At 38.0% G+C, this 18,736-nt stretch overlaps 1 protein-coding gene across 3 annotated transcripts in view; it reads left to right on the top strand.

The window, feature by feature from the left end:
• Window positions 1-18,736, top strand: part of SLC44A1 (solute carrier family 44 member 1) — a 212,292-nt gene that overhangs the window by 96,575 nt on the left and 96,981 nt on the right. For all 3 annotated transcript variants that reach the window (XM_061163489.1, XM_061163488.1, XM_061163487.1), the window contains exons 4-5: window positions 2,300-2,436; window positions 18,477-18,567. In XM_061163489.1, the coding sequence (XP_061019472.1) occupies window positions 2,300-2,436; window positions 18,477-18,567 (228 nt within the window). The remainder of the gene's footprint in view (window positions 1-2,299; window positions 2,437-18,476; window positions 18,568-18,736) is intronic.

Below are 18,736 nucleotides of genomic sequence, written 5' to 3'. Positions count from 1 at the left end.
ATTGTTGTATTTCTGTATTTCTCATTTGTCTCCAGGTATATTTACATTTCCTCTTTGAGTTCAACCCATTTGTGGGTTGCCTGCCGAGAGGTGTGGATCTGGCCTGTGCCGTGTCTCCATTGCCTGTTTAGTAGCGTATTGTCTACCCGCCACATGTTTGTGAATTTTGCAGTTTTGTTTTGTTTGTAGTTGATTTCTGGTTTCAATACTACTATGGCCAGAAAAGGTGCTTGATATGATTTCAGTCTTCCTAGATTTATCGAGATTTGCCTTATGGCCTAGCATGTGGCCCATCTGAGACTTCGTTCTATGTGCACTCAAAAAGAAAGAGTATTCTGCTGCTTTTGGATAGAATGGTCTCTATATATTAGTTAAGTTCTGATTGAATGTGTCATTTAAGGCCAGTGTTTCCTTATTGACTTTTGGTCCATTGATGTCAGTAGGGTGTTAAAGTCCCTGCTATTATTGTGTTACTGTCAATTTCTCTCAATGTCTACTAATATTTACTTCTTGTGTTTAAGTATTGGGTACCTTGTAAAGTCGCTCAATCATGTCCGCTTCTTGGTGACCCCATATGGACTGCAGCATGCCAGGCTTCCCTATCCTTCACTATCTCCCTGAGTTTGGTCAGACTCATGTCCGTTGAATCAGTGATGCCATCCAACCATCTCATCCTCTGTCGTCCCCCCTCCTCCTGCCTTCAGTCTTTCCCAGTATCAGGGTCTTTTCCAATGTGTTGGCTCTTCACATCAGGTGGCCAAAGTATTGGAGCTTCAGTTTTAGCATCAGTCCTTCCAGTGAATATTCAGAGTTGATTTCCTTTAGGATTGACTGGTTTGATCTCCTTGCTGTCCAAGGGACTCTCAAGAGTCTTCTCCAGCACCACAGTTCAAAAGCATAAAGTCTTCAGTGTTCAACCTTCTTTATGGTCCAACTCTCACATCCATACATGACTACTGGAAAAATCATCACTTTGACTCTACAGACCTTTGTCAGCAAAGTAATGTCTCTGTTTTTTAATACACTGTCTAGGTTTGTCATAGCTTTTCTTCCAAGGAGCAAGTGTCTTTTAAAGTCATGGCTGCAGTCACTGTGTACAATGATTTTGAAGCCCAAGAAAATATTCTGTTACTGCTAACATTTTTTCCCCCAAAATATGTATGTTGGGTACATGTATATTTGCAATTGTTATATCTGCTTCTTGGATCAATCCCTGATCATTATGTAATATGCTTCTTTGTTTCTTGCTACAGTCTTTGTTTTAAAGTCCATTTTGTCTGTTCTAAGTATTGCTACTCCAGGTTTCTTTTTGTTTCCATTTGCATGCAATCCCTTTTTCCATTCCCTCACTTTCAGTCTGTATCTGTCTTTAGATCTGAAGTGCTCCTTTGTAGGCAGCATTTATATGGGGTTTGGTGAGGTTTTGTGTGTGTCCTTTAAGACTCCCCTGTGCACAAACCCTGCTCATCTTCAATGCTAGATATTCTGGAGGCTTGTTTTCCTGGTGCAGAGTCCCTGGACTGAGGGCCCATTATGGGGCTTCGATCCTTCTCTCCTTGAGCAGAACTTCTGCAGTTGTGATTATTCTCCCATTTGTGGGTTGCCTACCCAGGGGTGTGGATCTTGCCTGTACCATTTCTCCGCCCCTCTGTTCATCTCATTGTGATTCCTTCTTTATATCTTTAGTTGTGGAAAATCTTTTCTGCTAGTCATCAGGTCATTCTCATCAATAGTTTTCAGGTCATTCTCATCAATAGTTGCTCTGTAAATACTTGTCATTTTGGTGTGCCCACATGAGGAGATAAGTTCAGGGTCTTCTTAGTCATCTTGGCTACCCTTGTATATATTTGTTCATTTTTATAATGATATGCTTTATATATGATTATGTATTCATTAAAGTTTATGTATAAAGTATAATTCATGTTATATAGCAGTAATTTGGGGGGTACAATTTGTCAAAAAAAGAAAACTAAAGCTAGTTATTTTTTTTAAAAACCTAAAATAGTTCATTTCTGATTACAAAATACACATTACAAAACTTTAAATATTAGAAAAATAGATAATTGAAAATGAGTTCTGTAGTTCCTCCATCCCTACTATTAAGAGTATATTTATAAGCAGTTACTTTTTTTTTTTAAATCACTATGTGATTAGATTTATGAAATGTTTGTTCATGTATGATTAAATTTGTGAAGTAGAATGTAATGAGATGTTCTTTGCTGTTAGGTTTATTCAAATATGCAGTGAACCAGACTATGTTTTGTGAAATAATATCTCAACATTTTTCTTCATGCTTTAGGTATGTATTCTTTTTGGATCCATGCAATCTGGACTTGATAAACCGGAAGATCAAGTCTGTAGCACTGTGTGTAGCAGCATGTCCAAGACAAGAACTGAAAACCATAAGTGATGTTCAGAAGTTTGCAGAGATAAATGGTGAGACATTAGGCTTTCCAAGTCTATAGCACAGTCACTGTTAAATATTATGTTTTTGCCTTTCAATATGAATTTGTCCTAGCATTAAATAAATCATCATAGAACCTTAGAAAGAAAAAGAAAAGTGAAGATACTTTTGGACTTCCTTGCTATAAATTATTATAGTCACTTAGGGAGCTTGTTGAAACACCAGGTTACTGGGCCCTGCCCAGGGAAATTCTGACTGAGTAGGTCTTTGGGTCCTGAAAATTTGTATTTTTTACAAATGTTTCAGGTGATTTTGATGTAGCCTGTATGAGTATTTGGGAAATATTAGACTACTGTATGGGAAATTTGGTCTCCGCCCCCCCCCCCCCCGCCAAGTATAGGTTCAAAGTATTTCAATTAGTTTATTTTTATCTCTGGATGTAATATGTATCTACAATAGGAAATATGAAAAGTTCAGAAAAATATAATGAAGTCAAAAAACTTCCACCATTTTTCAGTGTGTTAATTGTATATATAATTTTGTGTTTTGCTTTTTTAATTAGACATTATGTCTTAACCATTTTTCGAAGAAATAAGTTATGAGAAACCTTGAGCTTAAATATTTGGGAATTCCCTGAGAAAACAAGAGTATTCAATTTCCTGAACTCTGGCTTTCTTCTCCTAGGTTGCTAATCTCCATGTGCTATCCTCAGCTCCATATGACTCACAGCAGTTCTCTTCAGAGAATGTTGTTTTTTTTAAAAACCTCTCTTCAAGGAAGTCTGCATAGTGATAGTCCCTCAAGCTTGTATTTTTCCATGAAGTTTCATGTTTGTATTTTGTGTGCGTGAATCCGGAGAGTTGCCTTTGTCCTGCCCACATTCACAGGCTAGTTCTCGCCTTGAACAAGAGCTGACTCAGGCACCCACCACTGGTGTCACTTCTGACTGGTTGGAGAAATAGCCCGGGAACATAACTGTACACACATCAGCCTGGTTCTAGAGTTTAGAGTGTTTCAGATAGAGGTGCTGGCCTTCTGAGGGAGCAGGATGGAGGCTTCCAGACCAATGGTATTCCTGTCCGTCAGCATCAGATAGTAGGAAGAGCATGGGACTGATTTGGATCTGGATTCTAATTCTGCTTCTGTCACTGACTGGCTCTGTAATGAAGGACAGAAGGTATAGCCTGTCTGAGCCTAGACTTACTCATCTGAGACAATGTAGATTTCAAATAATGCCCTCTCTTAGGTTGGACTGAGGATTAAATGAGATGATGCATGAAGAGTACTGGGTACTTGGTGGGCACTGAATAAACAGTTACCAACTACTTTTTTAAGATCTCATTCTCTCATACATATATTGATTTGCTGAGTCTAATACCAGGACTGTCAGCTCTATCATCAGGTTTCAGGGAAGAGTGAGTTATTCCTTAAGGGCTTTCCTAAAATATCAGACAGTGTGGGCATATATAGTGTACTCTGAGAGGTAGTATCATTGAATGGTTAATTGTATAGACTCTGGAACCAGATTGCCTGGGTTCAGATGTTGGTCCTGCTACTTATTATCTATGAGACCCTGGGCAAGTTACTCAATCTCTCCATGCCTCAATTTCCCCATCTATGAAACAGGTGTATCTGTACCTGAAGTGCCTCATAGAATTGTTATGAGGAGTTAATACATGAAAAATGATTAGAACAGTGTTGGACAAATATAACTTGTTTTAAAAAAAGGATTGGCTACTGCTGTTACATCATCATTGTTATTATTCTACCAATGGAATATAATACTTTTCCTGTCTCCAAACTCTAACTTCTACTGAACTTACATATTGCTGCTGTGTTAATACTCCTTATTAATCTCCTATTCAGAAATCAATGGTAACAAGATAAAATCGAAGTCTATGGGTCTTACCCTGGCATTCAAAACTATGATCTAGTATTGAACTGTTTTCTCACGTGTTCTCTTGGACCTACTGGGTGTAAGTTTTGGTCCTTGATCCTGACATATCATCTGGAAGGCCAGAAGAGAGCTAGTTCCTTGTTGGCTGTATTGCCTGCTGTGGTGATCCGCTGAGGGAAGATGCTCCAGGATGCCGAGTTTTCATGCTTTGTTTCTAGACCCCTGTCCTTATAAGTGAAAATGATCCTGAGTATGGCCTTAACAGGGCTTGTTAAGAAGCCCCTTCCAGTGAGTTTTGCGGCTTTGTATTACCAATAGTATCTTGCACAAAGTTCTTGCTCAGGAGTGTTAATGAATAAACATTATTTTAGAAAACAAACCTCTTAGATTGGTGCCTAGTGATAAAGGCACCCTTAGGCTTTTGAGGCAGCTGTTTGCAAAATAAGTTAGCAGATTAGGCATTTAAAAAAGTAACAATGTCAACATCAAAAAGCACAGCAGTGGAGGTTGGAGAAGATAATAATTTAAAAACATAAATAGAAAACTATAAAATTGCAATCAAGAGGGAGCCTTTTTTGTAGGGGCCTAAGCACTTTAATTTTAAAAGTATCCCTAAGTTGAAATTTCTGAATTTCTTAAAAGAATCTATATTGTTTTTTGGATTGGTGACCTAAAGCTGGAGGTACAGGTTGATTTGGAAGGAGCAGATAATTTTTATTGTTATCTGTGTCCATTTGCTATTACATCTCTATTTCTGTTAGAAAATACACAGTTCTTGACCTCAAATATATACCTCTTAGTCATTAACTTCAGAGATGTGTATCTTTAAAAGATATATAGATTTAAATGGGAACTTTCTGACTCTGTAAAAGAATTGTTAAAAGTCCATGAAAGAGCTCTAATGTATGAGAAAACTGCATAGCTCGTAGAAGAAGACATAAGAGAAAGCTTTCTGATACTGGATTTGGCAATAATTTCTTGGATGTGAACCAGAAGCGCACGCAACAAAAGAAAATGTAGATAAATTGAACTCATCAAAATTTAAAACTTCCATGAGTCAAACACACAATCAACAGAACGAAAGGGAACCCGTGGAATAGGAGAAAACATTCGCAAATCTTGTATCTGGTAGGGGGTTAATGTCCAGAATATGTAAAGAATTCCTACAACTCAACAACAAGAAAAAACCACAACCTAATTAAAAAACAGTCAAAGGACTTGCATAGACATTTATGCAAAAAAAGTGTGTGAGTGGCCAATAACAAGGATATGAAAAGAGACTAAATGAACATCACTATCATAAGGGAAATGCAAATCGAAACCACAATGAGATACCACCTCATACCCACTGGGGTGGCTACTATAAATACAAAAACCCAGAATGTAGCAAATGTTGTTGAGGATGTGGAGAGATTGGAAGCCTTGTGCACCATTGGTAGGAATGTAAAATAGTGTGTCTGCTGTGTAAAACAATATGAGGTTTTTAGAAAATGGAACCAGGAGGATCTCTAGGACAGTGAAAATGCTTTGTATGATACTATAATAATGGATACACATCATTATACATTTTTCCATGCCCATATAAGGAATGTAGTATCCCTTATAATCAACAAAAAAGAGTCCGAAATGCAGTACCTGGGTGCAGCCTCAAAAATGACAAAATGATCTTGGTTCATTTCCAAGGCAAGCCATTCAACATCACGGTAATCCAAGTCTATGCCCCTACCACCAATGCCAAAGAGGCTGAAATTGATCAGTTCTATGAAGACCTCCAGGACCTCCTAGAACTAACACCAAAAAAAAAAAAAAAAGATGTTGTATTCATCATTGAGGATTGGAATGCAAAAGTAGGAAGTCAAGAGATACCTGGAGTTACAGACAAGTTTCGCCTGGGAGAACAAAATGAAGTAGGGCAAAGGCTCACTGAATTCTGCCAAGGGAGTGCACTGGTCATAGCAAATACCCCTTTTCAAAAACGCAAGAGACAACTTTACACATGGACATCACCAAATGGCCAGTGAAGTCAAATTGATTACATTTTTTGTAGCCGAAGATGGAGAAGTTGAATAAGACCTGGAGCTGACTGTGGCTCAGATTATCAGCTTCTCATAGCAAAATTCAGGCTTAAACTAAAGAAAGCGAGGGAAACCACTAGGCCAGTCAGGTACAACTTAAATCAAATCCCCTATGAATATGCAGTGAAGGTAACAAATAGATTCAAGAGATTAGAACTTGTAAACAGTATGGTTGAAGAACTATGGACAGAAGTCTGTAATATCGTGCAGGAGGCAGTGAACAGAGCCCTCCCAAAGAAATGGAAAAGCAAGAAGGCCAAGTGATTATCTGAGGAGGTTTTACAATTAGCTAAAGAAAGAAGAGGAAAAAAAAGGAGAGAAGCGAAAAGCAAGGGAGAAAGGGAAAGGCATAGTCAACTAAATGCAGATTTCCAAAGAACAGCACAGAAAGATAAGAAGGCCTTCTTCAATGAACAGTGTATTAAACTTGAAGAAAACAACAGAAGGGGAAAGACTATAGAGATCTCTTCAGGAAAATTGGAGATATCAAGTGAACATTTTGCCCAAAAAAGGGCACAATAAAGTACATAAATGGTAGAGACCTAGTAGACTCTGAAAAAATCAAGAAGAGATGGAAAGAATACACAGAAGAACTGTGTAAAAAAGATCCAGATGAACGGGATGACTACTATGGTGTGGTCAGCCACCCAGAGCCAGACATTCTGTAGCACGAAGTCAAACGGGCCTTAGGAAGCACTTCTGTTAATAAGGCTAGTAGATGCTACAGAATTCCAGTATAACTTCAGAACCCTAAAGGATGATGCCATCATGGTGTTGCATTCAATATGTCAGCAAATCTGGAAGACCCAAAAGTGGCCACAGGACTGGAAAAGGTCAATCCTCATTCCAGTTCCCAAAGAGGGTAGTACTAAAGAATGTGCTAAACATCAGATACTTGCACTCATCTCCCATGTAAGATCATGCTTAAAATCTTGCATGCTAGGCTTCAGCATTATGCAAACCAAGAACTTCCAGATGTCCAATCTGGATTTAGAAAAGGAAGAGGAACCAGAGATCAAATTTTCAACATTCACTGGATCATAAAGCAAGAGAATTCCAAAAAAACCATTTACCTCTGTTTCATCGACTGTGCCAAAGCCTTTGACTGTATGGATCATAATAAACTGGCAAGCTCCTAAAGAGATGGAATATGAGACCATCTTACCTGTCTCCTGAGAAAACCTTTATGGGGGGTCAAGAAGCAACAGTTAGAACCTTGTTTGGAACAACTGATTCGTTCAAGATTGAGAAAGGAGTACAACAGGGCTCTCTGCTGTCACCCTGTCATTTATATGCTGAGAACATCATGAGAAATGCTGGGCTGAATGAATTGCAAGCTGGAATCAAGATAGATGAGAGAAATATCAACAGCCTCAGATATGCTGATGATACCACTCTAATGGCAGAAAGTGAAGAGGAACTAAAGAGCCTCTTGATGAGGGTGAAGGAGGAGAGTGAAGGAGCTGGCTTAAAACTAAATATTAAAAAAAACTAAGATCATCCGGACCCATTACTTCATGGCAAGTAGAGGGGGACAAGGTGGAAGTATTAACAGATTTCCTTTTCTTGGGCTCTAAAATCACTGTGGATGGTGACTGCAGCCATGAAATCAGAAGTCGTTTCCTTCTTGGCAGGAAAGAACAAACCTAGACAGTGTGTTGCAAAGCAGAGACATTACTCTGCTGACAAAGGTACGTATAGTTAAGGCTGTGGTCTTCCCAGTGGTCATGTACGGTTGTGAGAACTGGACCATAAAGAAGGCGGAGCGCCAAAGAATTGATGCCTTCTAACTATGGTGCTGGAGAAGATTCCTGAGGGTCCCTTAAACAGCAAGGAGATCAAGCCAGTCAATCTTAAGGGAAATCGACCCTGAATACTCATTGGAAGGACTGATGCTGAAACTGAAACTCTTGTGTTTTGGTCATATGATGCAAACTGACTCAGTGGAAAAGTCCCTGATACTGGGAAAGATTGAGGGCAGAAGGAGAACAGGGCGTCAGAGGATGAACTGGCTGAATGGGCATCACCAATGCAATGAACATGAACTTGGATAGACTTTGGGAGGTGGTGAGGGACAGAAAGGTCTGGCATGCTGCAGTCCATGGGGATGCAAAGAGTCGGATGTGACTGGACAACAACAGAATGTAAAGCACAAAGATGAACTCTAATGTAAACTATGGACTTTGGAGTGCTTATGATTTGTCAGTGTAGGTTTATCAGTTGTATCAAACATACCATTCTGGTGGGACAATGTTGATAATGGTGGAGGCTAGGCATATGTGGGGGTGTGAGATTTATGGGAAATCTCTGTACCTTCTTCTCTTTGCTGAGAACCTAAAACTGCTCTTAAAAAAATTGTCTTGGAGAAAAAGAGATTGCTATATTGCTATCTGACCAAAAGTTCCACTTTTAGAAGAATTGACAACAGGATATCAAAGAGATACTTGCACACTCATGTTTGTTGCAGCCTTATGCTGCCAAGAGGTAGAAGCAACCTAAATTTCCATTGACAGATGAATGGATAAAGAAAATGTGGTATATACATACAGGGGAATACCAGTCAGCCTTAAAAAATAAGGAAATCCTGCCATATACTATACTATGTATGAAGCCTGAGGATATTATGCTAGGTGAAGTAAGGCAGTCACAGAAAGACGAATGCTGCATGATTACACTTAGATGAAGTACTCAGTAGTCAGGGGCTTTCCTGGTGGCTCATTGGTGAAGAGTCCGCTTGCCAATGCAGGAGGCTGGTTCAGTCCCTGATCTCAGAGGATCCCACATGCTGGAAAGCAGCTTAGCCCATGTGCCACAACTAGTGAACGCACCTGCTGAGCCCATGTGCAGCAACTGCTGAAGCACATGTGCCCTAGAGCCCACGCTACACAACAAGAGAAGCAACTAGAGAGTAGCCCCTGCTTGCTGCAACTAGAGAAAAGCTCGCGCAGCAGTGAATGCCCAGCACAGCCATAAACAAATAAAGTTATAAATAAATAAATAGTCAGACTCTTTAAAGGTAAAATGGTGGTTGCGAGAGCTGAGGGGGATGGGAAATGGGGAGATGATGTTGGATGGGTATGTTGTTGTTTAGTCGCTAAGTCGTGTCTGACTCTGCGACCCTGTGGACTGGAGCCCACCAGGCTCCTCTGTCCATGGGATTCTCCAGACAAGAGTACTGGAGTGGGTTGCCGTTTGCTTCTCCAGGGGATCTTCCAACCCGGGGATCGAACCAATGTCTCCTGCGTTGGCAGGCGGATTCTTTACCACTGAGCCACCTGGGAAGCCCAGCATAGCCATAAATAAATAAATACAATTATAAATAAATAGTCAGACTCTTGAAAGGTAAAATGGTGGTTGTGAAGGCTAAGGGGGATGGGAAATGGGGAGATGATGTTGGATGGGTATAGAATTTCAATTTTTCAAGATGAAAAAATTCTAGAGCTCTGTTGCACAGCAATTAGCACTACCATACACTTTTTAAAAAATGCTTACTATGGTACATTTTATGTTAATATTTTCATCAGAATTTTTTTTAAAAAGAAAGGAAATTCTGACACATGCTGCAGTATGGATGGACCTTGAGGATATTAGGTTAAATGAAATAAGCCAGTTACAAAAGGACAGATACTGTATGAGTCCCCTTATTAAATGGGATACTTAGAGTGGTCAAATCCACAAGGGCAGAAGGTGGACTGGTAGTTTCTGGGAGCTGTGGGGAGAGAGAAATGGGAAGTTACGGATTTCTACATGAAGAGTTTCAGTTTTGCAAGATGAAGAGATCTGGAGATGGATGATGGTAATGATTGCACAATAATGTACTTAATGAAAACTTAGTGTATGTATGTAGTGAATGTATTTAATGCTACTGAAATCTGCACTTAGAAATGGTTAAGATGGTAAAATTTTTGTTATGTGTATTTTACCATAATTTAAAAGTTTATGAAAGAGAGAAGAATCCTGTTTGGGGTAGTAACTTTTTCAATGATAATTTAAAAACTTATTTTAAAATGAAAGGTAAAATAACATTTTTTCTTACCAAAAGGAAAAGATAATATAAATCCTTTTCAGAATTTTAAGTTTCCATGACAACATCTGAAGGTACTTTTTAGCACTTAACCATCCATTCATGTGAACTTTTAGTACCTTTACAAATTATTTGAAATCAGTATAAGGAAAAGCTCTTAGTTCCTGTAGTATTGTAAGAAATGCATTTATCAGGCAAATGATAGTTCTCCCGCTCTTTGTTTCTTTTAGACAAGAAAGAGTAGTTGTTTTCTTGGACACTTAAGTTTGTGGAGTACTTCTGTCAAATATGTCTGACTAGAATAGAAAGCTTGGAAGAAATAGCTGAAAATTAGATTAATTATGTAGAGATACTGTCATTTTACGGGGAGCTTTAAAAGACAGATTTCAGATGAATATAAAGTATGTTTTTGTACATCAATTGGTTGATAGATGTATAAATGTGCGTTTCGTTATTTGCGGCCGTAGCTTATACAGACACAAATACCATAAATACGTGATGCTAGAGAATAAAACCATTGAACAATTGCCTTTAAAAATCAGAGGTACCAGATACCATTAGGATTCAGTGTTAAACTTCTTTGGTGCTTTGTTTATCATCTTGCTGCAGTGGTGCAGGAGTTTCCTGGAGGCAGAATCATGCTCTATTTATCTCTGAATATCCAAGCCCTAATATAGGATCTCACATAGCAATGATTCATGTTTTTTGAAAGAATAATAGACTGAATGTCCCTCTTCATCTCTATTGCCACTTAATAATTTCTCATTCTCTTAACACATTATCCTTTGCTCAACTCTGTATCCATGTGAGTTGCCACCAGCAGGTAAACCGTTTAGCTTCAGTCTAACTAGAATTGCTGTGAAATCAGTTCTTTTTATTCATCTCTAAATAATTCATCTTATTCATTTATTTGTCTCTCTTATACATACACTCCAAGTGAGTATTCATGCTTTTCTTTTCTTAAGTCCTCTTTTTCTTCCTCGTTCCTAACCGTATGCTCTACGGAAGAAACGAAAACCATCTTGTGAGAGCGCCCATCTGAGGTCTTATTTTTCAGCAGAGCATGATTCCATCAACTTTCCTTCCCTACAGTTTCTGATGAACAAGTTTCTTTCCTGCTTTATTATCATTATTTTGAAAAACTCAATAATGTATACATTTGTAGCAGGGGGAAGGCGTCTCCCTCCCTCTGACCCTGACTTCAACTTTACATGAGACTTTGATCTCAGCCCAGCCAGATCATGCGCTGGGCTCAAGCCACGACAGATGGTGAAGGGAAGGGAAGACGATACCTGCTCAGATGTTCTTCCTCATCCTCTCCCTCTTCTGACTCTGGTCCTACCACCGCCTCTGGTCCATAGTCCACCGTTCTCTTTACTCCCCCGTCCCTGATGTTCAGCATGGGCCTTTGAGTCTGAATAGGCACATCAGACCGAAACTCTGTGTTTTGCTTCAGCATCTTTGTGATCCCTGTTTGTGCTGGGCACAGTGACGTGTGCCATGCCCATGCTTTGCCTGTCATTTTATTCTTTCCACATACTGTCTAAATTCTAAACAAAGGTTTAGAAATGAGAATAGCCTGTAAATTGAGGGCTGACTGCTTGTTCTCAGTTGGTGCTAGTATTTTACATGGAATTCCTTATTATTCCTTGTATTGCTCTTATCTAACTGTTGTATCAACATTATTGTGTTTCCCCTAACACTGTAGTAAAATGGCCAATTTCTTATTTTTCTTTTGTGTCCCATTTATAGCACTCCTATTTAAGAGTTCTTCTTCAGTGTACTGTATCTTGTATAAGCTCAGAGAGCTTTATGACCTGCCATTTGGGCCATGTTCACGTTTTGAGGTGAGCCTTGCAGTTTGGTGCTTTCAGCGATCATTGCTGAAAATTATGAGAGAGAATGTGATCCATTCAGATAAAATATGTGACTACTAACAAGCCTTTTGATTATTGTTATCTAGTTGGTGAGTGTAGAGTTAGTATGAATAGACAATCAGATTATTGTTTGCCTTTTCTTCTTTACCAGTCAGTTACACTATAACTTAAACCACAGAGTTAGTATGGATTCTTTTTTTTTTTTTAACTTTTATTGGAGTATAGTTGCTTAGTATGGATTCTTTTTGGCCACAATATATCAAAAGATTGGTTATCATTTATAAATGAGTGAAATGAACAACTGTAGCAACTGATTTAATTGCCTCCAAATCAGAGATCATCAAGGGAGACTTGACTGTTAAAAAGAGGGGGAAATTCTTAAATTTAGTAATGTAATTCTAAGTAGTTACTTTATTCAACAAATAATTAATTAGTACCCATTAAATATGTTAACAGAAAGACAAAAAAAGGTATAGTCACCATGTGTAAGGAACTTGCATTAGACAGTCAAGCTTCTCTTTATCCTCTGTAATACCTAGTCGGAGTCTTGTACAAAGATGGCCAAAGTTAATTCCCTCGGCAGATATTTATTGTGTACCTAGTATGTGCCTGTAGTGATCACAGATGCCATATCTCCAGCTAGTTAATAGTGCTTCTTGAAAATTGCAAATATGTCCATCCTTTTTATTGGTTAGTAGAAATGGAAATTGGAAAATTGTCTCGCTCTTTTCTGGCAAGTAAATGCAGAATGCTTTCCTATTTAGAAAGGAATTAAATTCACTGAACTCACATTCATGTCATTTGTTCTTAATAACAAAAACTTCTGCATTGAAAGATTTTCTTTTTTGTTAACTACAATTTTCTAAGCCATGTGTTTTATTTTCTTTTCTTTTTTTTTTTTTTCCCAATGCCAAGTTATGTCAAGATCCTTTATTCCTTTTTGTTAAAACCGGTCACAACACTAAGCTTCTGGCCCATCCTGCTGATACACAAGCCACAAACGCTTGCTCAGCAGTTGAAGCCTTTAGTAGCATGTTTGAAAAGTGAATAAAAATCCATATAAAACAAATATTCAAATAGTTTCCATAGGAACACAGATAAGTGTGACCCCATCTCCCAGTCTTCCACATTGGTGCACCTGTGCCAACCCTACTCACACAGACATCTCAGAACTTAAGCCATGTGTTTTAAGGACTATTTTTTTTCCTCTTGGTGTATCCTACAAATGTTATTGAGATAGTAAATCAAACAAAATTTTAAAATAAGAATTAGCCTCCAATGCCAACTCTTTATTTTAAATAATTTGCTGTTGTAGACTAGTATTTCTTAACTAAGGGTGATTTTTGCACCTGCCACAGCCACCTCCTCCGCCTCCCCCATCCAGGATGTTTAGTAGTGTCAGGAGACGTTTTTGGTTTTCACAGTTGGTGAGAGGTTACAAGGAGGCTGCCGGCATCTAGTGGACAGAGACCAGGGCTGCTTATAAACATCCTGCAAATGCGCAAGACAGCTCCCTACAACCGAGAACTGCCTGAGAATTGTGCTAATACCAAGGTTTAGAAATCCTGTTTTAGATAGTATACATTGTAGTGAATGGTGAAAAGCGTATATCATTATATATAACATGTAACACCAAAGTATAAGAGATTAAAATAATTCTTTGTTGTTGTTGCTGCTAATCAGGATGTCTGTTTTATTCAACAGATGGCTCTTGAGCGCGGTGTGCCAGGAAATAGAAATTCCAGATATTTTGAAGGCATAAGGTCCCAGTTCTCAAAGAGCTCACATTCTAAAGATAGAAATGATATGTAAACTAAAAAATTATAAAATAAATATGTGTTTTATAATACAGCTAAGAAGTAAATAGCTTTGCTTGGGTGCATTGATGGAGGGGGTAAAGCTTGTAATTTGTAGATATTCTCCTCAAACTTGAACACTCTTTCAGATGCTAGTTAAGAAAGGACAGCTCAAGCAGAGGGAATAGCTTGTGAAAAAGCCTGGAAGCTTGAGAAACCGCAAGAATTATAAGTAGTTTGTTAATGAGCCTGGGGTTTTAGGTAGAGGCCTGCCTTAGGAGGGCCTTGAAGCCAAGGAGTCTGAAATTTGTCCTGAGGGCAGAGGTGTAATAAACTAATCCTAAATTTACAGAAATCATTCTGAAGGTTGTGTGCAGGATGGAGGTAAGAAGCTCTCTGAGAGAGTAGTTTAGCTGACCCAATAAGACATCATGATGGTCTGAAATAACATAGATCTAGGACTTGCCTGGTGGCTCAGTGGTGAAGAATCCGCCTGCCAACGCAAGAGACACAGGTTCGATCTGAGAAGATCCTACATGCTGCAGGGCAGCTGAGCCTGTGGGCACAGGAACCGAGCCTGTGGGCACAGGTACCGAGCCTGTGCCCAGCAGCCACTGAAGCCTGAGTGCCCGAGAGCCCGTGCTCTGCAACAAGAGGAGCCACAGCAATGAGAAGCCCGCACATCGCAGCGAACAGAAAGCTTGTGTGCGGCAATGAAGACCTAGTGCAGTCAAAAATAAATAAATAAATAAAAATTATTTTTAAAAAATAACATAGAAAGGTCTGATTGTCAGGAGTTGGTATCTTGAATGTCTTGAATAGTATGAGAAGACGTAAATGGAAGATGTAGATAAAGAAGATACAGAATGACTTCCATACTTCATCTTGGGGATTTTATGAATGGTGGAGCCATTACCTAGGGTAGATTTAAAACGGGAGGAGGCAGAGCAGATTTAGAGAGTGGGTAATGGGAAAAAAATGTTTTTCAAACATATTATCTTCGCAGTGTCTGTGGCATATACATTTTTTTCTCAGGAGCATGTTGAATATTTGTCTGATATGATTATTAGGAAAAACACAGAAGAAGCGTTGTGGGCTACAGGAAAAGAATTCTATTTGTTAGTTTGTCGGTGATCTCCTAAAAGGCCCTGGAAATATGACTTACTGTTTTTCATCTGTAATGTTTGGAGCATGGTGATGGGAACATACCTCTTAGTGGAGTTGTTATAAGTGATATTGAGCTAAAAAATAAATAATTAACTATTATAAGGCATTTGAAATATTGTAGTAGTTAAGCATTCTGGGAACTATAGCAACTGTTTACCAAGATAAATGCTTATATACCCAAGTTAGGTTCCTAAGATCATTCATTCTGATGGCCTTTGAATAACATTGGCTGAGTTGCATGGATTGCCTCTGATGTGGTTTTGATAAGCTTTTGTTCTTTGCTTTAGATTTTTCATTACTCTAGCATGGTTTTTCCCTGTTTTTTGCATTAGAAGAAAAATATTGTCTTGCTGTTTATAACCAAACATCTTATGTCATACTTCTACTATTGTTTATACTTCTACTACTAAAAAAAATAAATAAAATAGATACTACCTTAAGAGTTCACTAAAAATACATTAGCAATACACATGAAAAGAGAAGCAATTGTAAAACATTGGCCATCTCTGGGTTGTTTTAATGTTCTTCATTGAGGCTTCTCTGTCCATCAGTCCTTTGAGTAGGAAGCAATATAAGGTTTCTTCTGATTGTTACTACCAGCACACTGTAAAGATCTTTTTCCTTTAATCTATTTAGTACAGGATCTATTTAGTACTGGCCTCTGTCCCAGAATACCTCAGAGATAAGGCTATTATCCTTTCATTGAGCATTATCCTGGGAAAGTCTTTATAAAATTGAACTCTGTTGCACCTGCTGACCTCCTTTTTTAAAGTGAGAAAAGGGTGGGGATGAAGATTATGTTCACTGAATTCAAATGGAGCAGTGTGTTTGACAGCACTGATAGAATATGCTTTAGTTAGGGCCTTTCACGTTGTGCAAATCAATTCCATCTTGGACTCTGAAAGAAGTAAGTTGGCAGTTCAGATCAGGAGGTTGATGATCACATTGGGTGCTTGCCCTGCAGCTACTGGCACAGTGGCTATTTTTTCTTGAGCAATTCTATAATAGGACTCCAGCTATTTTACAATTAAAGTGTTTGCTTGCCATGGTTGTCATATTTTCTCTAAAATTGCTATAAATAGTATCTAGTGGTGTTATCTTTAAACATGAAAGCCTAATTTTAGAAGTTAGATGCTTAATATTCATGCTTAACTAAGTCATTAAAATGGAAGAGAAAGATAGAAAACAATTTTAGAAACTTAGTTTCCTATTGAGTCTATCTTAAGAGCTGTAGAAACTTGAAGAACAATGCCATGCAACTTTCAAGTATCTCTTTAAAAATATTTTACACTGCCCAATTACCTGAGATATTTTTATATAAAATAGATGCTACATGTATTTATGTAAATATGCTACTAAACCCACATATTCAAACACTTAACAAGTTGGTTTGGGGGCAGCATTACTGATGTAGTGTAGATTTGTGGCTTTCTCCAATTCTTTTGATTGAGAGTACAAGATGTAAATGAAATAAACCTCTCCATTTTGTTGTCCCAACAAATCTTTTTTTCTGTATTCCATTCTAGTTCCTTCTCATGTCCTCACATGATGTTTTCACAATTAATTCAGTGTTAAAATCTGCCTTCACATTATATTTTAGACATATTGCATGATGATACAGTGCAAAATCTCATTATTGCTGTAATATAAATGCAAAGCTGTTCTATTTGTATTTAATAATAAAGTATTTGCCCAAATTAGTAACCCAGTAAGAACTTCAGTAATGAAATACAAACAATTTACATGATATAATATAGTTGGTCTGAGCAAAATTAGAACTAAAGCCTCAATGTCCCTAGCTAACAATGTCTTTGTACAATGAACCTTATAGTATAATAGTTGCCATATTGTAAAATTAGCATGTTGTTTGAATAAGACTTAATCAAGGATTTGGTGTACTGTATCCATCTAAATTATATGAACGTGAAAGTTGCTCAGTTGTGTCCAACTCTTTGTGACCCCATGGACTATTCTCCAGATCAAAATAATGGAGTAAGTAGCCATTCCCTTCTCTAGGAGATCTTCCCAGCCCAGGGATTGAACCCAGATGTCCCACGTTGCAGGCAGATTCTAAGCAGATACCAGCTGAGCCACCAGAGAAGCCCAAGAATACTGGAGTGGGTAGCCTATCCCTTCTCCAACAGATCTTCCCAACCCAGGAATCAAACTGGGGTCTCCTGCAATGCAGGCAGATTCTTTAGCTGAGCTACCAGGCAAGCCCATATATGTATGTATGTGTGTATTGGCCATGTAGTCAGAAAATAACCAATCTAAGACTGAATTTAAGCTGTTTTAAACTATCTGTAAACTGAGACTCCTTTGATCAATTGATCAGTTAGTTCAGTTTATTTATATTTATTGTCTCATGCCTGTTACATAAGAAAAAAGTAATGTATTATCTGAATACTATGTGCTATATGCAGCAATCTTAAATATTTCATAATGAAAAGCATAGGGAGGAGAGATGGCATATGTAGTTGAAGAGTTTTGTAGCCAAAGAGATCTAGAGTTTAATCCCAGCTTTACTGATTATTAGCTGTCAGTTATTTACCTTGTCTCTTAGCCTCTATTTTCTCCTCTGTTAAGTGGGCTTAATAATGCCTGCCTAGTAAAGTTAAAGTAAATTATATAATTTTTATATATGAGAAGAACTTCACCTCACCAGTGAGTTCACAGCATGATGGGAGGAGGAAACGGGTCCTTTGCCCATCCCAACCATTCTCTTGAGATGAGAAACCTGCATGGGGAACAGAACCAGCCTCACGAATAGGCTGGTTTCAGCCTGACCCCCAGAAGCACTGGGCCTGGCAAAAACTCTTGGTTTCTTCAAGAGAATTTTTATCATGTTAGTTTTTTCCATTGTGTGAAACATTCCTAGACAGAGTTGGGTCAGTTACAATGAAAAGTTGACTCTTTATAAAAATATATGTGTGTGTGTGTATGTACGTTATATAGGGCCTGACATATGACACTCAATGAAGATAGCTCTAGTATTTATTGTTATTACCCTAATACTGTTAATTAAACTTTGTGTATAAGTTTCCAGAGAAGAGTCTGTTTCAAATGATTGAGGATCGATACTATTGGACCAAATCAAACTTTTATTAATTCTATAATGTTTGAAAGTTGTATATGTTGAGTTAATATTAACCTATAAAATAAAATTAAAATGAATTAATAAAAGAATTTATTCAGACTCTGTTCTGCTAGCTAACATATAGCTTTTCTTTCAACAGGCTCAGCACTATGCAGCTATGACCTAAAGCCTTCTGAATATGCATCATCAAGAGCAAAAGGTCTTTGCCCCAAACTACCTGTTCCAGCGAGGTAAATTTTATTGTATTTCATTAACTTGTGACTTTTGCTTTTATAGGTAGATTTTAAACTGTATATGTTATGAGAAAAGAGTGACCTGATGATGCCTGTTGCCCAGTCTCAGTACTTTTACAATTTTTAAAGTAGTAATAGAAATGACAACATGAATTTCACATTATGT

This window comes from Dama dama, chromosome 16 (assembly GCF_033118175.1).
Source record: "Dama dama isolate Ldn47 chromosome 16, ASM3311817v1, whole genome shotgun sequence".
NCBI classification, from domain to species: domain Eukaryota; kingdom Metazoa; phylum Chordata; class Mammalia; order Artiodactyla; family Cervidae; genus Dama; species Dama dama.
This window is presented reverse-complemented; position numbering and strand designations above follow the sequence as displayed.